The sequence below is a fragment of the Chiloscyllium plagiosum genome, chromosome 1, assembly GCF_004010195.1.
Source record: "Chiloscyllium plagiosum isolate BGI_BamShark_2017 chromosome 1, ASM401019v2, whole genome shotgun sequence".
Lineage (NCBI taxonomy): Eukaryota > Metazoa > Chordata > Chondrichthyes > Orectolobiformes > Hemiscylliidae > Chiloscyllium > Chiloscyllium plagiosum.
The window spans coordinates 25,707,375-25,734,660 of record NC_057710.1 but is presented as its reverse complement, the minus strand read 5'-3'; the positions used below and the strand labels follow the sequence as shown (position 1 = coordinate 25,734,660).

At 39.0% G+C, this 27,286-nt stretch overlaps 1 protein-coding gene across 1 annotated transcript; it reads left to right on the top strand.

The window, feature by feature from the left end:
• The first annotated feature begins 833 nt into the window (after positions 1 to 833).
• spon2b (spondin 2b, extracellular matrix protein) lies at positions 834 to 24,104 on the top strand. The gene is made up of 6 exons (XM_043707212.1): positions 834 to 1,026; positions 1,404 to 1,667; positions 3,261 to 3,484; positions 15,534 to 15,725; positions 17,344 to 17,521; positions 21,692 to 24,104. Exons 2-6 carry the CDS (start codon positions 1,457 to 1,459, stop codon positions 21,868 to 21,870), a joined length of 984 nt encoding a protein of 327 aa, XP_043563147.1. The 5' UTR covers positions 834 to 1,026; positions 1,404 to 1,456; the 3' UTR covers positions 21,871 to 24,104.
• Positions 24,105 to 27,286: the final 3,182 nt, after the last annotated feature.

Sequence of the window (27,286 nt, the reverse complement as noted above, 5' to 3'; positions counted from 1 at the left end):
GTCTGGGGTTCTGGATTAGTAGAGTCATAGAGATGTACAGCATGGAAACAGACGGTTTGGTCCAACTCATCCATGCCGACCAGATATCCCAACCCAATCTAGTCCCACCTGCCAGCACCCGGCCCATATCCCTCCAAACCCTTCCTATTCATATACCCATCCAGATGCCTTTTAAATGTTGCAATTGTACCAGCTTCCACCACATCCTCTGGCAGCTCATTCCATACACGTACCACCCTCTGAGCGAACAAGTTGCCTCTTAGGTCTCTTTTATATCTTTCCCCTCTCACCCTAACCTATTTCCACTAAGCCATCACCTCCTGGGTTAACCCCCTGGGTATCTGTGAGTTCACTGTGATTGCACTGCTGCCTTCTAACAGGGCTGTTCTCGTTTTGAAGGAATAAAGAAGGGTGCTCCAGTCCAGTCCTGAAGGAAGCTACTCCTCACAATCTGACAGCTTCAGAAATGGCTATGGAAGCCTCTCCAAATTCAGACCAAAAGCCCGGAGAGACTGAGTTATTTACATTGGGTTTAAAGTTTTGCAGAGTTGACTTTCCTTTTATTAAAAAAAACCTATCTGTACAGTAGATCCACTGCAGAATCCGACTGTGACGTTCACTGGAGTTTTTGCAGCCAGGTTTGTAATTCTATAGTCCTAGAACGGCATTACAGCAGAAATGTGGCAGTTTTAAGGCGGTAAACAGAGCTGCAGACAGAGCAGGGTTGGGGTTGGGTGATTTATGTTTTACAATCTCTTTTTTAGACCTATCAGTATCAACGATGCTTGAGACAACGCACAAAGCGGGATAAACGTGATATAATCCGTCCAAATATCTTTAAATGAATATTATAGCGTGCCCACCCTTAAATGTGAGGTCGAAAGGTTACAATAATCGTTTGACTAGTAAGGACGGAGTGGGAGCATAAATAGCCAGTCTGTTCCCGCCGCTTTCTGCAGAGGTCCCGGTCTCAACACCTGGCAAAAGAGCGACAACACACCGATTTCATCAACAGCTCAACTTGCAGTGAGTATGCCAGGGCTGCACTCCTGTTTTAGAGCAGAAAATCGTGCAACTGCCCAACAGCTGGCTCAGTTACCCAGACTGGGTGTATTTCCAGCAGACTTCCTTCATTTACTAATTTTTAATTTCTTATTTTTAAACTCTGTTTTGTAAAGGAGACAACAGATCGTTTCACACCATACTGTAAACAAGGATTTCCCCCTGATCTCCCCGTGATAGTTTCCGGTAATGATCAGTCAATTTAGACTTTTTGTCAATGCAACGTAACAGCGAAATATGTTTTAGTATAGCAATGGAAGTAATCATTGACAGTGAAGTGTCATTTTTAAAATTGACATTAAGGCAAAATACATCTTTAATAGTATACTTGTTTCCTGCAGTGCTTTTTTTTTGATACAAAAAAGAACAGAAACCACCCGCTCGCGGCAATCTGATGGCGATGTGTGAATTGTGGAGAGTTTGGGGGATGCTACTTGTGACGGCGCTGGGCTGCGGGCGATGCCGGCCCGTGGAAGGGGAAGCTCCGTGTGCGGCCAGTGACCGGGCCAAGTACAGTCTCATCTTCACGGGCAAGTGGAGCCGCACTGCCTTCCCCAAGCAGTACCCGCTGTACCGGCCCCCGGCGCAGTGGTCCCCGATGATGGGTAAGTGTGCTGTGTTCCCTGTCACAATATATCCCCCCTACAAACAAAGCCTGCCCGATTCTCAACCAGAAATACCTTTTTTAAAAAATGAAGTTTAATAAAACTAAAGTGACTATAAACAGTTTCCCGGCTGCAAAACTGCGTCAGGTCTGGATTTTTTTTTTGACTGCCACTAAGACCAGCTTTAAAGTTAACTTTTTTACAGAGAACATTTATCCGCCTTCCTTTAAGATATTTCATCCCTCTCTCTTCCTGCCCGAATGAAGTGGGCGCTGTTCCTTCTCCAGGAGAACTTTTTGAAACAGGGGAATGCCGCTGCCACCTGGCGGACACTTCATCTTTTCTCTCCCCCACCTCTCTCTCCCCCCACCTCCTCTCTCTCTCTCTCCGCTGTCCTCACTCCTGAGGCGACATTCGGATCTCGTTCAGTTCGGGCATCGTGTTATGTTGCGAACAGATGACTATTTCAAGCCCGAAGGATGAAGCTTTCCCCGGAGATCACGTTTATCTTTATCACTAACCACACCTGTCATTTCGTGAAATATTCGCGTTCATAACCGTGTTTTTCTTTAAAGAAAAAGCCATAGATTGGCTCAAAGAGGCCACTCGACCCGTCGTCTCACTGCTGGTTGCCTGCAGGAGCAACGTCCCCAGTGCAATCTCATGTTTTCTTCCCGTAGCATTTTTTTTTCATTTTCAGATAATAATCCACTCCCTGTTACATGCATCAGTTGAATCTGCCCCCAACACAGTCTCATGTAATGGATTCCAGATCCTAGTGTCTTGCTTTGTGAAACTAATTTTCCCCCATGTTATTGCTTCTGTCTTCCAGTTACCTTAAATGTATACCCTCTGGGTGTCATCCTTCTGCCAGTGGAAATAGTTTCTCCATCTGCTGGTTTCGTCATGACATCTAATATGTCTATCAAATTTCATGTCCAAGATTCCCCATTCCAAGCAGAGCAATCCCAACCTCTCCATCTAACAACTTCTCCATCCCTGGAACAATTCTTGTGAATCCTTTGGCAAATTGCAATGGTATGTTCTGCTACAATCTTAGTTGTTTTACAAAAAAAGAGAGGAGTTAGTTTTTTCCTCTTTAGATGGCTTTTTAAAAAGGAGAAATTGCAACAACCAATTTTTGGTGCAAATCATCAGTCAAATTAACTCCGAGACACCGGATGGGACAGCTTCCATTAACTTGTAGTCACACCCGAGAAATCGTTTTTCAACATTTTTAAAAAAGAAATCAAGACTCCAGTTCAATATTGATGGAGTAGAGTGCTGACTAAGGTACTGCCATTTGGGTGAGACGTTAAAGCCATTCAGATACCCACCAAGGACCTCTAACATTTCAGTTCTTCTTTATCTTAAAAGTCGCACTACTTGTCCTAGTGAGGTAAATCTATCAGCTTGGCTCAGCCCTGATCTCTAGACCACAGCAAAGGAGCCATTGAATTTCAGACAAATGTGTCTATACTTTCAGAATAACCGTACCCTTATTTAAACTGTTTGTTTTTGCAGTACAGAAGAGTGTAGCGCTATTTTGTTGTGACTGAATTGGTAAAGCTGCTTTTCTGTTTCCTGAAACAGTGGTCACCCACAGCAGTGACTATCACATGTGGCGAGTGGGTGAATATGCCAGCAATGGAGTACGGGAATTTGCAGAGAAAAGTGAGGCATGGTCTTTGATGCGAGAAGTGGAAGCATCGGGAGAAAAAATCCAGAGTGTCTATGGGGTTTTCTCAGCACCAGCTATCCCAAATGGTGTGGAACAGACTTCCACTGAATTTGAAGTGCATGCTAGACATTCTTTTGTGAGTATCCACTTATCCATTTTCCTTAGCCTGTAGTTTAACCTAATTGGAAAAGGAGAAAGTGAGGATTGCAAATGCTGGAGATCAATGTCAACATTCCTGATGAAGGGCTAATGCCCAAAATGTCAATTCTCCTGCTCCTCAGATGCTGCCTGTCCTGCTGTGCTTTTCCAGTGCCACACTTTTTGACTCTAATTGGAAAAGGGTCCATTATCTCTGAATTAATATATCAAAATGTGCAACACAATTATCTTAAACTGGATGACCCTTTTTTTTCCAAAAATCATATTTGAGTTCATGATTTATCATAGAATGCAATTTATCACAACTGAGAGAGGTCATTTGGTCAGCTCTCTGCCAGATTAACCCAACTGTTCCTACTCCCCTGTGCTTTCCCTGCAGCACTACAAATATTTTCCTTTCAGATTATTCTCTAGTTCTCTTTTGAAAGCGTTGATTGAATCTCTGTGCATTCATTAGAACTTAGTGTTGGTGTAATGGCGTAACAATAAAGAGCAGCAAACTGGATTATAGATAATGAAGGGAATTCGAATTGTGGGTGATGGTGAAAACTAGGTATTATCAAACTGGTGTTATACAGCTGGTTTTTACTTCCCATTGAATTCATGCAAAGGAAATATCGGGTTGTGTGATGAGTTGCCAATTAAATTTTACACTCTGATCAGCAATTAAAATTATCCCCTACGTATGCATTCACCATGATTATTAGACCTGCATGAAATTGCTTGGCCTACTTATTTTTGTAGAAATAAGGAGACAAACTGAACCTCAGGTGCCAGCGTGGACTGGATTGGAAGGAGTATTGTTCTAAACTTTTTAATTTCTCTAATTTATTCCAACAATCTGAAATGTTAGACTTTTTGGACTGTATTGAAGAATCTGTATCTAGATAGCTTTGTATCTAAGATGGTGCTGTAAGTGCTGACTTGTACACTTTTCACTATACTCCTTAGAGCATGTGTGACAATAAAGCTAATTCAATTCAATTAATTCTCAACAGAAAATCATTAAGTTAATGTAGCCTAGGAAATTCCTTGGGTTGATCCTCCTTAGTATTTGGTTTCAACTTGATGGTGATAAAGGCTTTAAAATTGCATTGATTCCTGAGAGAAATTTGCAGAATCTGTATTTCCTGGTCGACTCACTTTCACATTTCGGATGAAAGTTGCCTGCAGATTATCCAGCTTGACGGGTGGAGAAACAAAGAAGCCAGACATATGAATAAATAAGTGAGCTGTATGTCATGTAACAGCTTTTGGACAGAAAGGAAAATGGATTGAAAACAGCTGAACTGGAAGCCAATCTCTGGCTGGCTAGCTGTCTGTTTGGGTGCTGTTTTGAGAGTTAGAAAGAGACAATGAGAAAGCCAATTGGGAAAACATCTATTCACTATATCTACATCTATGTATCTATTCGCATGAGAATCTACAAATTTCACCACTGTTCAGGATATAAGACATCAATTAAACAACTATTGTTTCAGTTCAAAGCCAAACATCTCAAAGCCTCTAACAATATTTTAAACTGTATACTCTTGACCTTCCTTTTTGTATTTAGCAGTCTCCCTTTTTACCTGTGCTTGTTAATATATTCATCTTTTTTATCTCTTGGAGTTAGTAAGTAATAAAATGCCCTTTTTTATTTTCAGTCAGTCTAACAAATGTTCTATTTGGCCTCTTCGTTTTTGAACTGGTGAACTGTTTTAATTGAAGTGTGATTTAGTTGCATGCTAGAAAGAATTTACAATCTACAGACTACTGAAGTGGGAGTAAAACTAGGGGAACTGATTCATCCACCTCATTTGGGCATAATAGGGGAGATAGTGTGGCCAAACAGAAAATTGACAGATTTTTTTTCAGTTGCTTGGTTTGGAACCTCAAACATTTTGCTAAGCTCCTGTTGCATGTTAGCTACCTGTCTGGCCAAATTAAAACGGCCCACCCATTGGGAAGACCTTGCTGTTAAGGTGTCCTACGGAGGCCAGTACCAATGGAATCATGCATCAGCACATTGTAATTTTTTGATCAAGGTTTACAGATCGCCCAAGGGTCATGAAGTTTTACTGAGGTGCAACAGTTCAAAAAGCATGCAGCCTGAATAAACAAATACATCCAATCTAAAACACGAGAATGGTTATCAGTCACTACCTTCTTGGAGACCTTCCCTCTCCTCATCTACCTTGCCACTTAAATATTTTATATATTGAAAGGGTCAATCAGTACCTTGCATCAATGTTCATTTAATTACATTTGTCCATTCTGGTCAGTTGGGGAGAAGAAGAAACAAGATATCTGAGGTGTACTATTTGTAATGCAAATTCCAGCCCCAAGAAGTCATTCTTTGACTTATCACTTGTATGGATGTCATGTGAACTATTTTATTGATCCCAGCTGGTGACCTCAAGGATTCCATTAAAGTTTCCAGCTGCCCAGTCTCTCACCCCTCATCCATCTGAAATTTCTGAAGGGAACAGAAAGACCTTGTTCCAGGACATTGGTTAGGCTACTGTTGGAATATTGCGTGCAATTCTGGCCTCCTTCCTATCGGAAAGATGTTGTGAAACTTGAAAGGGTTCAGAAAAGATTACAAGGATGTTGCCAGAGTTGGAAGATTTGAGCTACAGGGAGAGGCAGAACAGACTGGGGCTGTTTTCCCTGGAGAGTCGGAGGCTGAGGGGTGACCTTATAGAGGTTTACAAAATTATGAGGGGAATGGATAGGGTAAATAGGCAAAGTCTTTTCTCTGGGATCGGGGAGTCCAGACCTAGAGGGCATAGGTTTAGGGTGAGAGGGGAAAGGTATGAAAGAGACCTATGGGGCAACTTTTCCACGTAGAGAATGGTACGTGTATGGAATGAGCTGCCAGAGGGAGTGATAGAGGCTGGTACAATTGCAACATTTAATAGGCATTTGGATGGGTATATGAATAGGAAGGGTTTGGAGGGATATGGGCCGGTGCTGGCAGGTGGGACTAGATTGGGTTGGGATATCTGGTCGGCCTGGACGGGTTGGGCCGAAGAGTCTGTTCCCATGCTGTACATCTCTATGATTCTAATTGAGACCATGAACTATTACTATTTCTTACAATTTCACAACTTCTATTAACTCAAGCTTTACTCTTGACTGATTTAGCCACTCTTGAGTTATTGGCTATTATCCCTAATTTCTTAGTCAGATGTGTAGGTAACATAGCTGAAAATGTGTTGCTGGAAAAACGCAGCAGGTCAGGCAGCATCCAGGGAATAGGAGAATCGACGTTTCGGGCATAAGCCCTTCTTCAGGAATGTGTAGGTAACATACCAAAGTTATTAGAATTATCAGCTCAAACACTTCACTGATCACTATAAATAAAGCAAACATCCTGAATCAGACTGTTTGGCTAATGTTGTAAACTGATTCATATCAAAGGCAAAGTTGCTATAGTCCTACTGTTACTCTGTCATTAGAGAGAGACACCTGGTGTTGGTTTAAGCGGAGCGCTACCATGCCTCACATGAGGGGAAGATTGAGAAGACGAATACTTCAGGGTAACCTCAGCCAGTGTAGGAATCAAACTCACATTGGCATCGTTCTGTATCACAAACCAGCTGTCCAGCTAACTGAGCTAAACAACTCTGATTCCCTTACTGATTAGAAATCTGTCAATTTCTGCTTTGAATATTGTTAATGACCCAGACTCTCCAGTACACTTGGCAAAGATTATCACAGACTGACTACCTTCTGAGAGAAGACATTCCTCCTCCTCTGTCTTAAAGGCACAACCCTTTACTCTGAGATTATGCCCTCTGATTCTAGACTGTCTCATTAGGGGAAACAACCTCTCTCTGTATCTACCCTGTCAAGTTCCTTAATTATCATTTCAATAGTGTTGCCTCTCATTCTTCTAAACACAACCTGCCCTCAAGTCCTGGGCTCAACATAGTGAACCCTGTCCGGACTGCCTCTAATTACTGCATTCTCTCACCTTGATCATTCAGCAACAATTTGCCAATCAGCACCCTTTTCTCATGTGGTATACGTTGTTGCTGCTTTTGAAATTTAGTACTCTTGCTTTTGTGCAGATGACTGCAAAATGAAATGCCTCAAACCAATGTCTGTTTTCCAGCTATCCAAAACTTCCAGCTTTTAGGTTTCCTGGAAATACTATAGTGTTACGTAGTGCTGATTTTAGTGCATCCCATTACGCAGGCAAATGGGACTAGATTAGTTTGGGGAAGCTTGGTTGGCATGGATAAGTTAGACCAAAGGATCTGTTTCTGTGCTGCGATTCTATGAATCTGAGATGCTCTCTCATTCATCCTGGGGAAAATCCCTTTCAGTTGTACCCTCCAACCCATGCACTTTGGAAATCTCTTGTATTTTCTCTTTGTGTGATGTTTCCTTTATGTCCAAAATGGTCTGAACAGTGTTCTGGAAGGGAATTAGTTAGTTAGTGCGTATGTGACTTGAACATGCCATGATGCAAAGGGTAAACAAAACTAATTACAGTGGCATTTTTATTAACCTTTTTATGATACAGAATTTCAACACACAGAATTTGTATGAGCTTGGCTGTCTCCAAATGGAACAGTTTTCAGTTTGAAAGTTTTCAAACAGGTTCTTGTAGTGAAGCAGGTTTCTAAATTAGAACAGAGACTTTATTGCTTTTGTTATGTAGTGCAAAAGGATAGGGAGCTGAAGGCAGGAGGAGCAAGGAATTCTGAATGGACAAGAATCATTACTACTATTTTGTGTTACTAGAGCATGCAAGAACCTATCAGACAACTGAAATGTGTCAGAAAAGGGAATCTCAGCAATTCTGGGCCATCAGGATTGTTTTCCATTGAGCAATGATGTGGAGGAGCTGGTGTTAGAAAATCAGACAACACCAGGTTATAGCCCAACAGGTTTATTTGGAAGTACTAGCTTTCAAAGTACTGCTCCTTCATCAGGTAGCTGTGGAGCAGGATTCCGAGACACAGAATTTATAGCAAAAGATTACAGTGTCCTGCAACTGAAATGATATATTGAACAAACTTAGATTGCTGTTCAGTCTTCAGTTTTTTAAAATTTCACAATCTTTAGGCAGTCAATGACAGTCAATCCATGTAATATTTTATAAATTCCACTTTGGAAATAGAACCAGTCTGACTCAAGATTGGGATACAGACAGACTGTAACCTTTAATGCAGTGTCTAAGCTGGATTATCACCATTTTTTATAAAACCTTAAGTTATCTCGAGAAAATGACTTAAAACAAGTTCAGGGATTTACATATTAATGAACTGAAATCTGTAACCCATTCTAAAAGGTTAAAGACTTAACAGCAGTCTAGGTTCATTCAATATATCATTTCAGTTGCATGACACTAACCTTTTGCTATAAATTCGGTGTCTTATGGTCCTCCTCCGCAGCTACTTAATGAAGGAGCAGCGCTCTGAGAGCTAGTGCTTCCAAATAAACCAGTTGGACTATAACCTGATGTTGTGTGATTTTTAACTTTGTCCATTGAGCAAGAGAGGGTTTGTAAACATGCACCTGCTTGGCGTAACTTTGGATAGAGCATGGCTCCTGGTGAATGTGACTCAAGTACTGAAGCAATTGAGCAAGAAGTAAGAAGTCTTACATAGTACAAGCCGCGTTGGTAAAAATTGAGATTGCATGTGCTATCATGTTGCATGTGAAGGGCATTTAAATGGTCATTGGATAAACATGTGAATGATAATGGAATAGTGTAGGTTAGATGGGCTTCAGATTGGTTTCACAGATCGGCACAACATCGAGAACCGAAGGACCTGAACTGCGCAGTAATGTTCTATGTTCTATTGCATTTGTGTAAGGAGTAATGCAAGTGTGTGCAAACATGTATGTTCTTGTCAAATCCTCAATTCATTCCCACCTGCTTTGTGTCATCTCTGTTGCTTACTGTATTCGTTATAGTATTCCTTTTGGGGGACAAAGTTTATCACCATCTCTTCCAGCAATTCTTTTCAAAATGCCTAGACAATTTTGCACCATTTTGGTTTTAAATATCTCAGGTATTTAATAACTCTGCTTCTGGGGCAACAAGTGGCTCAGTTGTTAGCAATTCTACCGCACAGTGCCAGAGACCCGGGTTCAATTCTAGCCTCAGGTGACTGTGTCTGTGTGGAGTTTACACATTTCCTCCTGTGTTTGTGTGGGTTTTCTCCCATAGTCCAAAGATGTGCAGGTTAGGTGAATTGGTGATGCTAAATTGCCCATAGTGTTCAGGGATGTGTAAGTTAGGTGCATCAGTCAGGGGGAAATGTAGGGGAATGGATGGAATACTCTTTGGAGGGTCGGTGTAGACTTACTGGGCTGAAGGGTCTGTTTCCACATTGTAGGGATTCTGTGTTCTCCTATTCCCTTATGCGGTTTGCAGCTGAAAAGCAACATTCTTCATAAATAAAGGTAAAATAAATATTGGTACATATATTGATATTTATGGTATTATAGAAAATGTTATTTTAACAGTGAACCAGTCCCTTTCAAAGAGAAGGGGATAAAATTGGCCCTTTTGATGTAATAGATACTTGAATGAACTGTCAAAGGCTCTGATGGTCACCCAAAGTGGAGAATTAGATATAAAGTGAACCCTTTCTGCTACTGATGACCAATCACTAATTTTGCTGACAAGAGCATTGGGGCACCATTAATTGCGTGCACTTACCTATCGACCAGATTGCCTTGTCTAATCTGCCTCCCTTTTAAGGAGTTTCTTAAAATATTACGTTGCCATTTCTTGCAAGATTTATGTGCTTGTACTTGTGTTAGTATGGCACTTTTCTGGAGGTTTTTTAAAATGACAGTTTCTGAGTAAAAGAATACGATTTGATACCTAATGTTTATGCATCAAAAGGAAATATTAGAACATAGAACGTTACAACACAGTACAAGTCCTTCGGCCCTTGATGTTGCGTCGACCTGTAAAAATAATCTGATTCCCATCTAACCTACACTATTCCATTATTATCCATATGTATGTCCAGTGCCTATTTAAATATTGATAGGTTTGTACAATTCATGAAGTTATGTATGTCTCTGATTCAGCAATGTGCATTTCTAGTTTTAAAACTGTCAAACATAAATAACAAAGTCTTTGGAAATATCAAAGGATTAATAGAAAACCAGTTTTTTTTTGCTTTTACATTTTTGGGAAAGTTTTGGATTCAACCTGGCTGCATCTACACATGCTGCATTGACATGACATTTATATAAAACAAAGAACTGTGGATGCTGGAGATCTGAAACAAAAACAGAAATTGCTAATGAAACTTAGCAGGTCTGGCAGCATCTCTGGGAAGAAAATAATTGATGCTTCAAGTCTAGTGACTTTGAAGAGTCGTTAACTCTATTTTTTTACCCCAACAGTTGCTGCTAAACCTGCTGAGTTTCAGCAACAATTTGTTTTTGTTTCAGACAACACATTTATGTTAATTTGGTCTGCCCACTTCGAGGTATCACCTCGTTCATAAACACTAATGTGGACAACTAGGAAATTTGGCTTAATGGCTTCGAAACAAAAAATGGCAGTCTCAATAATAAACCTGATTACTCTAAAATTGCCTTAAATATTGGCTACTGATGCAGCTGGTCAGGCATGAGTTTATTACAGTTGAAGCTGCAGGTTTACTGAACATCATCTCACTCAAATAGCGGAAAATTGTGGCATGAATTGCTAGGAATTTACTTTTCTTCATTTCATGTGCAGAAATTTGAGTCTTTTGTGACTGTGAATTAGTTCTGCTCAATATATGGCAGTATTTTCATTTCTCTCCCATGTCTCTCATTTACACTGTCACTCTCTTTCCCACCCATGTCTCCATTCAAGATGGCATTTATCATCTTTTTCTGTATCACAGTTTGCTCTGCCAGTTTGCCCTCCAGCTGAAGGGCTTTCTTCCTCCTTACTGTTTTCCCCCTTTGTTACATCGATCGATAGATGGAAATTCATAAATTAGAACATATCATCATTAATCCCAAACTCCTGAAAACATTCCTATCACAAGATCTGAGAAATGGCAAATTGGCTACATTTTGCTTTCTCAAAAGCTTCCTACAACAGAAGGTTAGACAGAAATGATTTATTTTCTTCTTGCAGATTCAGTTTTGTATCCGCCAACACCACAGCTGAGTTCTCCATAATTGATTCAATTTAGGAGGGGAAGAATTGACATTAATATGTTCTGAATAGAGTAAATTTGCTTTGTTTGCTGTTCAGAATTGAATCCTATTTTCAATTGTAGATGCGATGTCCGTATGAAAATTCTTTGTTTGCAAGGGCCATTGTTACTATGGTAACTTGCCTTCCCAAACACTTTCACTGTGTTTGTATAGAGATGAGTACAATAATGAGCTGCTATGGTATCACTAACTCACCTATTTTGTTCATTAGTGCAAATCTCTTTGTAAAATGCATTCCCAGCGATTACAAAAATATAGTGCTTGGCTTTGTAGAAGTTACATTTCAGATCACAGAATTATTACTGTGCAGAAGGAGGCCATTTGGCTCATCTCTGGCTATCAAAGTAAACATCTCTTTTTTAAAATGCTATCCTTGTTTCTTGCTATACTTGCACATTGTTCCTTTCTCCAATATAATTTGCACCCTCATGACTAGACAAACTCTTCACACTACCCTTACCATTAAGCCTGGTGCCACCTGTTGAAGCAAGAAAAGGACTACTGTCATGCCAATAACACCAGAAGCAAGTGACCAAGCTAAGCGATTTCCATGACCAGTGAATCAGATTAAAGCTCTGCAGTTGTTAATGATGGTGGATAATTAAACAACTTGCTAGGGGAGGAGGTACCACAAATGTCCCCATCCTCGATGATGGAGTTCCAGCTTCAGCCTTCACACTTCTGAATAATGAATGTAAAAGATGAATGGATGACCCATCTTGGCCTTCTCCTTGTGTCAGTGGTCTCACAGATACCACCATTCAGCCATTAATTCACTCCATGTGACATCAAGAAACCACTGAATGCACTGGATATTGCAAAAGGTATGGGCCCTTGCAACATTCCAGCAATAGTACTGCAAACAGTAGTAAGGTGATAGGAGAGTCAACAGTGCTATGAAGCAGTGCTTCCTGAGCAATAACCTGCTCGCTGACTCTCAGTCTCAGTTATGCTAGGATCATTCAGAACATGACCTAGTTACAGCCTTGATTCAAACACTGACAAAAGGGATAAATTCCAGAGTTGTGAGAATGATTGGCCTTGACATCTGGTTTACAAATACATCACAGTTCTTTCAAGGGCGACAGATACATGGGAACATCACCTGAGAGCTCTCCTACAAGCTACTTCACCATCATGATCTGGAAATATTTACAGCCATCCCTTCAGTGACACTGGATAAAAATGTTGGAACTCCTTAGCAGCATTGTGGATGTACTTGTCCCAAATGGACTGCAACAGGTCAAGAAGGCAGCTCACCACCACCTTCATGACAATAAATGCTGGCCTAGCCAGTGATGCCACCTCCCTTGAATGATTTATTTTTCTAAATTACGTAAATCCTAAACTGATTGTTTAGCGGCCACAACAGAAACACAAATGTAACATTAGAAAAGGACTTACTCTTTCCTGGAAAAGGATAATCTCTGCAAATGAATACTAGAAACTTTAAAATGCTGAATGTCAAATTGGATCTTTTCATTTGTTTGACAACTGCAAAACAGATTTTAAAAGAGGAAGCCACATTGGAAGAGTTCTAAGGAAGATGATTTTTCCATGTAATTATTTAAGGTCTTGGAGCTTCCATTCTGGCTTCTATTAAGATAACTCAGACTCTAATAAGGAATAGGTAAACAGTCTGGACCTAGAAAAATCAATTTTCCCAGAAACTTCTGTTAGGCACCTGCCTTTTATGCATTCAGCCCCTTTTGCCTTACTCAAAAGCCTTTTTTTAAATCATTCATACGATGAAGGAATTGCTGGCGAGGCCAGTATTTATTGCCCACCCCAGAGGACAGTTAAGAGTCAACCATACTGTTGTGGATCTGGAGTTTCATGTTGCCCAGACCAGGTAAGGACAGCAGTTTTATTCTCTAAAAGATGTTAGTGAACCAGATAGTGGTTTCACAATCATTAGACCCTTATTTCCAGATTTTTGTCACCATGGTGGAATTTGAACCTGGGTCCCCAGAACATTACCTGGGTCTTTGAATTCACAGTAAAGTGATAATACCACTAAGCCATCACCTCACCTACATTTTCACATATGTTGATAACAGCCAACTCTCATCACCATTCCCCCTCTCACTTTCTCAACTGTTTCTGAACTATTAGACTGCTGATCCTGACATCCTATACTGTTTGAGTCAAAGTCTCCACAAATTAAATGTTGGGAAGACTGGAGCCCTTGTTTTGGTCCCTGCTCCGACATATGTACTGCCTCGATCCCTCCCCCTGGCAACAACAGATCGGGATTAATCCAGTCTATTCCCAATCTTTGGTGTCATGTACTTTGGCTTAATTTGTTAATATATGATTTCTGTTGTTAATATAGGCACTGAAGTAGAGCGAGTTTCCACTCAATGTTTTTGTAAAAATACAAGTGACAATAAATTATTATTCTATTCTAAGATTAGCTTCCAATCTCATTGGTATCACCACCAAACCCACCTGTTTCCATCTCCATAACATCATCCAGTCTTGGCCTATCAGTTAATTAAAAAAAAATCACATTCATGCCTATATACTTGATGATGCAAAACTTAGCTTGTAGCTCATAAAGATAACTGGGTCCTGCATTGAAATGTCGCCTTGTTTTACTCCTCCCCCACTCTCAAACACTAGGAATTTCCAAACTAGCAAGATTATTTCAGGATATTAATAAAGTGTATTTATAAAAGAAACAAGTAATCTAAATTAACTTATATTAGCAAATAGAATTAGATTCTTGATGGTTTAAGTGTGCGATTGCAACCTTTTTTGTTTGCGTTTTTATTACAAGAATGAATCTGGATTGCATTGTAGTAATGCATTCTGCATCAGAGTCTGTGGTAACTCATGATAATTAGAAGATATCAAGTCTACCTGAAAATTGCATACAATCTTTAAATCCACCATATGAAGCAATGGTGGATTTAAACAAAGAGATATTCTGTAAATTGTACTCCCAATCCGTATAATTTTTAAATAGTATGGAGGGTCTTTGGCTCGACCCACAAAGAGGGACTTCCTATTAAAACCCAATCCTGTCGTTTCCCACAAAGTAACTGATTTGTGTTGTATATTCTTTTTAACAAGTTTTTTGAATATCTGCAGCTGCTCGAAATAACAGGCAGCTGTTATGCTCTGTTCAGATCTTATAACCACAGAAGGAGGTTATAGAGGATAATAGTAGTCTTTTCTTGCTAATTAGTAATTAAGATTAAACAAACTCAAAGGTGCAAAATTAAAAATGGCAGTGAGGCTATCTTTACACTTCCCTATGCCTTCAACAGTACATCTGAGAACCTGGTTCCTGGCTACATTTCAAATTTTCAAAATTGCTTTAAATCTTATTTCAAATTGAAGACCTTAATTGTGGGCTGTGTTTTGACTCCCTCTTACACTCCTGGCTTTATTCCTATATTCTGCCAACTGGAATAAAATGTTGACAATCTCTGATGGTCTGTGATAATTGGAAGCAAACTATCTTGTTGGTGGTGAGCCTCAGTGAATTCAGCAAGGTCATTCCAGGGCAGATGGTGCACCCAGCATCTTTCCAACACTAGTACAAATACAAACTCAGTTTCAGAAAAAAAAGACTAACGAAAGAACTGAATGCAAAAAAAATTACAAACAGCAAAATGGTGGACTTTCTTGTATTTTTGCCTGTCACATCTTGTAGTTTAATTAGCTACTTATCCTACTAGCTACCTGAACAAAGCTTCAAAATAAATCCTTAAACAACTAGCACTGTACATGACTGAGATGTTTTGTAATGCATTCTCAGCCTCATTATGCATTTTGTTCTGCTCACTTTATCACAATATATAAGGACTAACCAAATTACTCTTGCTTATTCCCAGATGTCTTTTATGGTTCGTATTGTACCAAGTCCAGATTGGTTTGTAGGAGGTGACAGTATTAATCTGTGTGAAGGAGACAACTGGAAAGAGCAAATGTCTATAGACCTGTATCCCTACGATGCTGGGACAGACAGCGGTTTCACCTTTTCTTCACCAAATTTTGCTACCATTCCCCAGGAGACCATCACTGAGGTAACTATGATATGCATAAAAGTGTAACTACTTTAACATAAATCCATTCAATGATTGTTGCCAGAACTTAGGTGGTCAAAACTTTACACGCTATCTATTTTTCTAAAAGTACCAGCTGTCTCTTTAATATGGGCAGCAATTGTGACATACATGAGAGGACTGTGTGCTTGATTTCTGGAATGTGCTGAAATAGCTGGTGTGGTAGTCGAGGCGCTAAAGTTGGCCACATAATGACGGGTGTTGATCTTTGCTGTGATTCATCCCTTGTAAATAAACAGCCTTCTGATGCTCATTCTGGATTAGTGGTGCTGGAAGAGCACAGCAGTTCAGGCAGCTTCTGATGCTCATTGCCAAGAGTCAAAAGGAAGGAACTGAAACACTGGAGGATAGCATGTATCCTATCATGGCTTGGGGCGCCTAAGAAATAAGGGGCAGCAGATAGGCCAAGGTACTGCACCCTATCACAGTTTAGAGTTTATTGGAGTCAAAGAGCAACATTGTACACCATGGAAAAGATTTTGACTAAAATAGCATAGAGCTGATTTTTCTTTACAAATTGGTATATTGCATTTGTCTATTTCATGAAATTTTAATAAACTCATTCATTTTTTTCATGGGGTGTTTGAAGCATATGTTACCCAGGCCTTATTGCTCATAAGAGTCAGCCACATTGCTGCTGTCCCATGTTGGTTGATCCAGGTACAAAGGGCAGCTTCTCTATTCTGACAACAATGGCTACATGATCACTATTAGACTAGCTTTTATTCCAGATTTCTATTGAATTCACGTTACCTCATCAGCCATGGTAAATTGTGATACATGCTCTCAGAAGATTAGCACAAGGATCTGGATTACTAATCCAATGATGTTACCATTACATCACTGCCTCTCTCAATTAGTACTTTGACCCTTGTTGTCTTCATTAGCAGTATTGTAGGTAGTAGGTGACTTTGTTGAAATATCAAGATCCTGAGGGGTGGATGTGGATGGATGTGGAGAAAATGTTTCCTCTTGAGAGAACTTAATATTTAAAGTTTTCCCAAATAAAACTGGGATCAAGTGAAATTATTTCTCTAAAATCATGTTTCTTAGGTGCTAGCTTACTGAATCCGTAAATATTTTTAATACAGAGGTAGGTAGTTTGTTGATTAAATGAAAGGGTAAAAAGACTGTTGCAGAATAGTCAAGAATATAGCATTGAAGTTACAATGAGATCCAGCCATGATCTTATTGAATGGCAGAGCAAGATCAGGGGCTACATAGCCTGTTCTTGCTCCTTGCGTGTATGTGTGTTAGGTCTATATTGGTATTTGTGGAGCCATTCTATTATAATTACCCAACACATTTTGTATGGGTCTCTTGTTTCTTTCTAAATCATGAAATGCTTGGCTTAAATTTGGTTAATTGCATTATGCATTATTTAGTGTTTAATGTACAAGATATTTCTACCTAGGTCAACAGAGATTGTCAGTTTAAATGTTAATTTCCAAAATAAGCATTCGATTTGAATAGGTAAAGTATAAAGAAATAGAGGGTGTGGTGGTTAACTGTGATATAATGGTTCAAGAAAACTACCACTAATCTGATAATTAACTGTTGAATGTGCTGCTTCATTCAGATAACGTCGAGCTCACCAAGCCACCCTGCAAACTCATTCTTCTATCCCAGACTGAAGCAGCTCCCTCCAATCGCCAGAGTGATGCTGACAAAGCTGAAGGACAACCGATTAATTGGAATTATTCCAGCTCAGTCCAACCTCATTCCCATGGGCAATGAGATAGATGACATTGTGTCAGGTAAGTTATAAAACTTTGAATCAGTCTATTATTTTAATTAGCCATAGAATCATAGAGTTATACAGCATGGAAACAAACCATTCAATCCAACCCATCCATGCTGACCAGATATCCAAAACTGATCTTGTCCCAATTGCCAGCATTTGGCGCATATCTCTCTTAAATCCTTCCTATTCATATACCCATCTAAATGCCTTATAAATGTTGTAATTGTACCAGTCTCTACCACTTCTTCTGGCAGCTCATTCCATACACATACCACCCTCTGTGTGAAAAAAATTGCCCCTTATGTCCCTTTTAAATCTTTCCCCTGTCACTGTAAACCTATGCCCACTAGTTTTGGACACCTCTTGGGGGAAAAAGATGTTTTTACCCTATCCATGTCCTTCATGATGTTATAAACATTTATACAGTCACCCCTCAGCCTCTGATGATCCAGGGAAAAAGCCCCAACCTATTCAGCCTCTCCCACTTGATCAAACCCTCCAATTCTGCCAACATCCTTGTAAATCTTTTCTGAGCACTTTAACATTTAACAACATCTTCCCTATAGCAGAAATGAACACAGTTTTCTGAAAGTAGAGCCGTGGCTATACAAATCTGTGTAGTTTTAACTTGCTACTGTTTGTAGTTACTCCTTTTGGAGATCTGTTGTCAGGGTGTGCTACACTTGTCTGTCTTACACCATTCTCTTCCATCCCTGTAGCTCATCTGCAGATACTGTTATATTTGTTTGAGCTTTGATCAAATGCTTATTATTTGTGTTTTGGATGTTACTTTTTAAGAGTTTATTTTGCTTTTGCAATTTCATGTACCCTTTAACTTGTTTTTGGAATTTTTAGCATATGTTTTAGCATCTGCATTTCAGTGGCTTCTGTTTTCTTCCAAAGATCCTTTTGATGTTGTCTGGGTTACTCAGATATACAGAAAAGTGGGTAAATGTAGCGTCTTCTGAGTTCACTTCTTGTTGTTAACATATCCTCAGCTTCACAAAATTACTTGCAAAACATCTGTATCTTCTGCTCACACTTGTCCTAAAAAGACAGCTTGTTCCAGTATAACACTATCCACTGCAATCTTAATTTTCTCAACTTCCTCAAAATAAATCTGATCAAACTCAAACTAATTTTGCTTTGTCCACAATATTCTGTCTGACCTCTTCTATAATAGCATCGTATTGTCGGCATACTACTCTTGCTTCCAATTTTTACTCCTAAAGATGCATCTGAGTGTTTGACCTATGGGGATTGATTTCGCTCAGTTGGCTGGATGGTTGGTTGGCAGAGCAGTGTGATACCGAATAGCATGGATCAATTCCCATCACCAGTTTGAGGTTACCATGAAGGACTCACCTTCTCACCCTCTTCCCTTGCCTGAGGGCTGGTGGCCCTCAGGTTAAATCACTACAGTTGCTTCTCTCTAATGAGAGAGAAGTCTCTGGTGAGACTATGGCAATACAATACAATACAATTTGACCTATATTAATGAATCATTTTGGTGACAGTCTAAAGCCTTAACTTACTCCTTTCTTCACTTGAAACATATTTGATTATACCTTTATTAGTCTGTTTTTTGCTGTTTGTTCCCAGAATGTGGATAAATCTCTCATCTTTACTGACATCATATTTCAGCAAGACTTCTCAACTTGTGGTAATTTAAATTTGATTTGAATGCTTTTTAATAGTCTACAAAGGAAGTACAATCTGCATTTCACCAATTTCTGTTTCAAATGTGCCATTTCTTTCTATTATGATTTTCAAGATCATTTTAATGAGGCAACCCAATAAACTTGAAGTTCTCAAATTATTGTCTTCCATTGCTGTAGTTTCTTCAGTAGCTTCCCTATTAGTGAATGTCTCAATTCACTTTGAATATACCCTTTGGTATATATTTGATATGAACAGGAGTAGGCCATTCAACCCATCAAGAAAACTCTTCCATATAATGCAATCATGGCTGATTTGAATAATTCAATGCCTTTTACCCATACTATCCCCATTACCCATGTTGTTTAATTCTGCTAACCAACCTTCTGCATAAGACCTTTTTAATACCTTTCTTCTGAAAATATAAATATACCATGTCCATTTATTAATTTTTGTTAGCAATACAACAAAATAGTAATAGTTAGTAACAAGCTTCTTTATTATTCAAGTGTCCATTTATCATATCTTTTAAAATAGATTCTAGTGTTTACTACCTTCCAATCTTCAGGAATCATTCCAGAATGTATAGAACTTTGGACGGTGATCATGAATATATCATCTATCTCTATATCCACCTCCTTGATACTGGGCTGTAGAATATCAGCTTTCAGAGATTTACCAACTTTCAGGTCAATTGATTTCTACAATACAATTTTCTGACCAATACAAGTTCCCTTCAAATCATTCTCCCTAGTCACTTGGAAATCTAATTCTGGGAAATTTCTTGAATCTTCCTTAGTGAGAACTGACACAAAGTAATAATTTAGGTTCTCTGTCATTTCTCTATTCCATACAGGACCCACATTTAATTTAGGCAGACATTTCCTTTTGCATACATACAAAAGCTTTTACAGTCCATTTCTTGTTTTTTATGCTAGATTGCACTCAAAGTTTATTCTTTTCCTTACTAGCTTCTTGGGCATCCTTTGCTATATTCCAAAAAGCTTGTAATCCACAGATGTACTTCTGTTCCTGACCACTTACTTCACAAATCAAGCAATGTACCGTGGATGCTGGAAATCTGAAACAAGCAATCGTTGCTGGAAAATCTCAGGCAGCTTCTGTGGAGAGAAACGGGCAGCACGGTGACTCAGTGGTTAGCGCTGTTGCCTCACAGCGCCAGAGACCCGGGTTCAATTCCCGCCTCAGGCAACTGTCTGTGTGGAGTTTGCACATTCTCCCCGTGTCTGCGTGGGTTTCCTCCGGGTGCTCCGGTTTCCTCCCACAGTCAAAAAAATGTGCAGGTTAGGTGAATTGGCCATGCTAAATTGCCCGTAGTGTTAGATGAAGGGGTAAATGTAGGGGAATGGGTCTGGGTGGGTTGAGCTTAGGCAGGTCAGTGTGGACTTGTTGGGCCGAAGGGCCTGTTTCCATACTGTAAGTAATCTAATCTAATCTAAGAAACAGTTAAGATTTCAGCCAGTTGATCTTTCATCAAATCTGAAGACAGATTGAAATGCAAGAGATTTAAGCCAATGTAACAGGGCAGGAAGAACAAAACAGGATGCCTTTAAAGGGATGGAAGACCAGGGAGATAAAGCAATAAAAAAAATTCATGATGCAATTACCAAAAAGAGGGGTAATCCATAAATTATATAAACAAAGATGCTGCCCAAATGAGGCATGATTGGCTATAGAAGTGGAAAAGGATCAACAGTCAGATCTCAAACTCTGAATTAAACAACAGTCTAGATAAAGTCTCATCTCAAGCAAATCTAAATCAACTTGATGAAATACAATGCATAAATTACAAAGTGGTGCAACAAAAATAATATAATTTGAGTGAAAACTCTCAGCTGAAGAGAATGCTTCATTGTCAGAATTGTCTTTTTATCCAGTTGTTCAGGTGGTCTTTAAAGACCCTCTAGTGTGGCAATATCCAAAGAGAGTTGTCTGGGTCCTCAGGCAACACTCCCTCCTCAGCAACATCACCAAAAGTATATTTTTCATGCATATCCAGAATCAGAGGTCACAGTCTGAGGATACGGGGTAGGCCACTTAGAACTTAAGAGAAATTTTCTTCACTCAGCGAGTGGAAGAGCATATGGAATTCCCTGCCTTGGAAAATGGTTTAAGGCCAAAATATTGAGGGCTAAAGGGGTCATGGAGTATAGGGAGAAATTGGGAATGGGATTCTGAGTTGGATGATCAGCCACAATCCTATTGAAAGGCAGAGCAAATGGCCTACACCAACTCCTATTTTAAATGTTTCTGTATCTATGTATCTAAATGATTCAACTGTTGTCTTAACACTGCAAAGCAATTCATTATGCTTGAGAAAGTTTTGACAATGAGTAATATATATTTGAAGTTTTACCAATTAAATAATTACGATGATTTTTATTACCCAACTGAGTTGCACTAATTTACATCAAAATGTGGGAAAAAAATCCTCTGTTTGTAACAACATCTTTTCTAGACTCTATGATTGTAATTGATTGTTTTATTGATTATTTTATTACAGAGACTCCATTGGACTGCGAGGTTTCCACCTGGTCTTCCTGGGGCCTGTGCATGGGGAAATGCACAGAGAAGGGTGTGAAGCGCCGCACTCGCTACATCCGACTGAAACCAGCCAATAGCGGTACTCCATGTCCAGAGCTACAGGAGGAGGAGCAATGTGTGCTGCACAACTGTGTCTAAAAGTGACACTTGATGATAGATCACATTGTCACCTTTTGGAGATGAGAAGGGCTGGACCTCACCAAAGATGGGTCCCTATGCAATATTAATTAATTCAACTAATTGTTATTGATTCAGGGTTAAAATGACAGCTAAGCTGACAGTCATTCTATGTAAATGCTAATGCTTTTCCTATCAGTTTGATGTCTACTAATTGGAGAGTTTAGTTTTTTCTTTTCTCATTTGCCATCACTATCTTAGTGTACAGCAAATACTGTAAGCAATGATGATTCAAAACCATCCTCAGCAGTAAACTAATCTCTCGAGTAAATTCTCAGATTAGACTGCAGTTTGGAAATCATCCCTAGAATCGCACGTTATTTATACTGTGTAAATTTCAAGTTAACACCAGCTTTTGAATTCTTCTGTTTTTGTTGTTGGCATAAATGATAATCTGTGAATGCCTTCCGGGTTCTTGATCTGTGATGGTATTTATGTCAGAAGATTAAAAGTGGTTAGCAATGACATTTTTATAATCTAAATTTAATTACCTGGCATTATGTGCAGTTGCTAATTAATAGCTTTAAGAAAATAATGATGAAAATTGATTTGAATGTTGCTGTTAACTTGTATTTTGCATGCATTCTCATTTAAAAGTTGTCTTAGGCAGTCAAAATATTTACTGAAAACCTTCATAGAAGAAATAACAAAATTTTTATTGCATTCTCATGATTATTCATTGAGAGATTATATTACTGATATAATTATTTCCTGAGGAAAATACATTTTGATACTAATTTAAAACATTTTATCCAGTTCTGTCTTTCAGTTAAACCCAAAATAGTTTTTTTTAAAAATCAGTGTACTTAAATTAAGGAAGCTATTGCAATTCGGTCTGAGTTTTTTTGTCTCTAAAGGCGTTTTGTTGGACAGAGCAATCCATTGCAATATGTGAGAAATTTAATTTGGGTAGAGACTTTCTTGTGAGGATGTTACATTCTTATTTATTTGTCCATATTACACAAATTAACCTAAATCACAAGATATAATTCATGAAATAGCTTTGTAGATGGGTTATATAGGAAGGTGTAGGTGATTCAATCCCTCAAACCTGTTCAGCCATTCAATGAGATCATGGCTGATCTGTGGCCTAACTCCATGTCACCTGCCTTTTTCTGATATTGATTAATATCTCTTTGCTATCTTTCTGCTTCACAGAAAAAAGATCTCAGATTTAAAATGAATAATTAACAACTGATCAAGCATGGTTGGATAGGATGGACGGAGAGATTTGGCTGAGTCTGTTAACTACTTAAACAATTTCAGAGTATTTACCCATGTGTTAATATCAATTAACGAAGTTCCACCTTGCACCACTTGCTTGTGATGAGATAAGTTGTTGGGATGTGAGTAGCTGAAGTATTTCTGTATGTGTCATTTGGCAATTGAAGCTAAGGGAAACTCTGATCCATCAGTCATTGGGTGGATCGATCTGTGGATTTCTCAACAATCGATGTCTGGTATATTCAATAAAGAATCAAAATGGTATAGATTGCTATAACATGTGAATATGACAGATTAATGTGCAATGCTATAGAATGGATTGAATGCAGTTTAAAATCTACTGTAAATGTATATAATGAACCATTAATTTTAGCACCATGCTTGTGGGGAGCATCAAATGAAGACCAAACACCATCTCATGACAAAGGAAAGCAATTGTCAGGAAGAGTCCCCATGAGTTTACATGGCACTGGTGATCAATCACAGAATGGAATAGGCAGAAACTTGTCTCTGGAATTCTGTGTTCCGTCCTTAAAAAATAAAACCCGTTTTATTGTTGTTACTGGTGAGATCAGTGCCACTCTGGTCATTTTGAATTTGATACACAGGTCTGACTTGCAACTCCACTTCAGAGAGGCTTTGCATTCCAAGCATGTTGGGAGATGACTGGAGTCTGATTATAGGACAGAAGAAGTTAGGGTGGCAAGTTTTCATTTATAAATAACATGCAAGAACATTGTGAAATGCATGCTTTTTTGTATTTGAAGACTGTTTTTTAATTTGAATTCACATTCTCATATGGTCATCAGGGAATCTGATCCCATTACAGATTAGGGTAGATATGAATTCAATAACATGACCACCACACTCCCATATCCTTAATGATACTAGGTACTTAAACTAGAAAGAACTGTAAGGAACGGCAGATGTAGTCATCAATCTTCCACTTCAATCTAGGTTAATTAAAATTCACACCAAAACCCCCCTACCTTTTATCTCAGCCCGTTTGGCATACCAACCTCATTTCTGAATAAGGGCTTATGCCCGAAACATTGATTCTCCTGCTCCTCAGATGCTGCCTGGCCTGCTGTGTTTTTCCAGCACCACATTTTTCAACCAAGGTATTGTCATATCCTGGCTACTGTTATCGTCATAAATTATTGATCTTTCATTCTCGGTCCATAAAACTAAATGATTCACTAAAGTCCCCTTGGAAAGAAAATCTGCATGGCCTATGTATGACTTCAGACCCTCAATAGTCTTTCCTCCTGATATAGTCTGGAAAAATGATAAATTGCATTCTTGGTGGAGGGCCATTTGGAATATGCAGTAAATGCTACTGTAATGCCAACAGCCGATGCATAAATTAATGAAGATCAATAAGCATAAAGGGTCAAATTTTCATGCCTCCCTTGTCAAAAGGGGTAAAGGCAGCATTTAGAAATGAAATAAAAATGATGTGCTGGAGAAACTCAGCAGGTCTAGCATCATTTGTGGAGAGTTAATGTTTCAATTTGCAAATGACTCTTCAGGGTTTTTAAGTAAAGTGCACCTACCTGTTTTTAAGGACATGACTCTGGCTATGAGATTTGACAGATATGACCATGCCTACTTGTTTTGGTTTTCAAAAAGCACAGTTGTTAAAATTTGATCAGAACTCCATAGCAGCCATTGTAGCATCTGAGTTCTCGATTCCAAAGTTTGGGATGCCGACCCTGCTTACAGTCACAACTGAAAGTTTGTTAAGCCCGATCCTATTTAGCTTATGACAATCTTTAACTAGCTTGTGTTCTTTATCCACATGTACTAATGTTACCTTTTTTTAAAAAAACCTATAAATTCACGTTCACGGCAATCATGTCAGGTTTGAAGGAAGCATGCATCGGCACAAGTTGGATGTGCATTTGGGCATAACATGCCTTTGCATGTGCAGCATGTACATGCATATATCATGAGTATTAAATACATATTTCCTTTTTAGTTAAGGCTAATCTTTCCCTTGAAAGGCTTGAAAGGAGTGCTATATGCATTTGTTAGAATCATGCCACAGGTTAAAGGGTTAAATTAAGAGTACAGTTTACATGAAGTTAATTTATAATACTGAGTTTATGAAGCTTTGGTTGACCTAATGGAGGTACTTAAAATGGTAGGGCATTTGTTAAGGTTGATGTAGAAAACTATTTTCTCTGGTAAGAAAATCCAGAACAAGCTAGCAACTATTTAGGAGATTAATCAGAATGGACTTTTCAGAGTAGAGGATATTTCCAACTCCCAAAAGGTTGTGGATCTGGGTCAATTGATTTTCTTTTCAATGGCAGTGGGTTGCGTATGTAATGCTTAAACCAATTTTCCATAGTGCACTTGGGAGTCTGTTATATTTGAGGATTAACAGCCAGGTTTCACAAAGTTTGGAAAAACCAGGCAGTTAAATGTGGATGCAAGCAACTGATTGCAGAAGGCTGGTGTTCTTAGACAATAGACAATAGGTGCAGGAGTAGGCCATTCAGCCCTTCGAGCCTGCACCGCCATTCAATATAATCATGGCTGATCATTCCTAATCAGTATCCTGTTCCTGCCTTATCTCCATAACCTGCCTTATCTTCATAGCACTCTTAGAGGAACAAGAGTACTTTCCCACAACTCCTCAATTTAACCTTTTCTGATCTGTGTTATGATTAGTGTTATGATTAGTCACTCCTCTCAACCCTTGATTGCTCCTTCCCTTCCTTTCCAATTCATCCTAAAACTTTGATTTTTCACCACTCATTTACAACTCTGAAACCCCATTTCCAACCCTTGACCCTTTCCCAGTGATGGTATCAAACTCTGGCTTCTGACTGAGTTTTCCCACCTGGTAGTATGGCTACATGCTGAGTGAGAAGAGGAATATAAAAATGTTGTTGTGATAGTGTCTTTGTATGGTAACTTCTTGTCCACAGATGTTCTCAAATTCCTTCCCACACCCAAGAGATGTGCTCCTCCTGTATCTCCCCATCTCCAGCTGAATATTGGAATGCAGCAAATGACAAAGCATAATTCCAGAGTTAGAGCCAGATCATGTGGATTCATTCCCAAGACTCCTGAAAGCTGGGACTCACTGTGCTGGGTCAAATGGAGTATTAAGTAAGGATGTCAATGATGTGGAAGAGAAGTGGATGCATGGAGTTGAAATACAGATCGAACATAATTCAATTGATTGACAGTACGTTGCTGAGGGGTGAATCTATTCCTAATGTTCATTTGGACTCTTTCATCAATATATAACACTATCTGAAGTATATCGAGAATGTGGTGCTGAAAACGTACAGCAGGTCAGGCAGCATCTGAGCAGTAGAATCGACGTTTTGAGTATAAGCCCTTCATCAGGAAGTATATCTGAAGTATGCTGTGCTCTTTGTTTCATGAAGTGGGATCTAAAAAATGCACTTGCACTTAGTTATTGGATTTTTATTGGAGTGTTGTGCATTTATTAATATTGAGAAGACTACTAGTCATGTCACTAATAGATTGCAATTATCTCATGCCGATATGTGTTGGTTTTACTGCTAAAAAAAGGATTATCTTGCTGTTTGTTTATCTTTCCTACATTTGATTCCAAATGAACGTGCATGTGTATATAGCTGACTTGTATATTGTTGTATTTGATAGTAGTTAGCTTAACTGACCATTTGTTTAGTACATTTTTGTATAAAACTAAAGGAGAAAAGTGTCTCAATTGCATATCTTTGTTATAAATTGAATAAATAAAATGTTCTAGATAGGAAATTTGGTTCTGGCTTTTATTTGGCACTGGAGAAGATGATGTCTGTACAAACCAGACAGGTTTTGCCTGAACACAATTGGGACTGAGTTCCAGTGGAACCTTCTAATACTATTGGGCAGGCGTTAAACTAATGTGGCAGGGATGTGGGATTCAAGAGAGGGTTGTGGAGATGAGTGCTATGGTTCATAACAGCATTGAAGATACATTTGGCATGAACAGATAGAATAGCAAGTTAATAATTGAAGTGGGATGTGACAATATATGCCTTTTAAGAAGGATTTGTTCTGTTTCTCTTGTAGAGGAGTGTTTAGATTAGATTAGATTACAGTGTGGAAACAGGCCCTTTGGCCCAACAAGTCCACACCGACACGCCGAAGCGAAATCCACCCC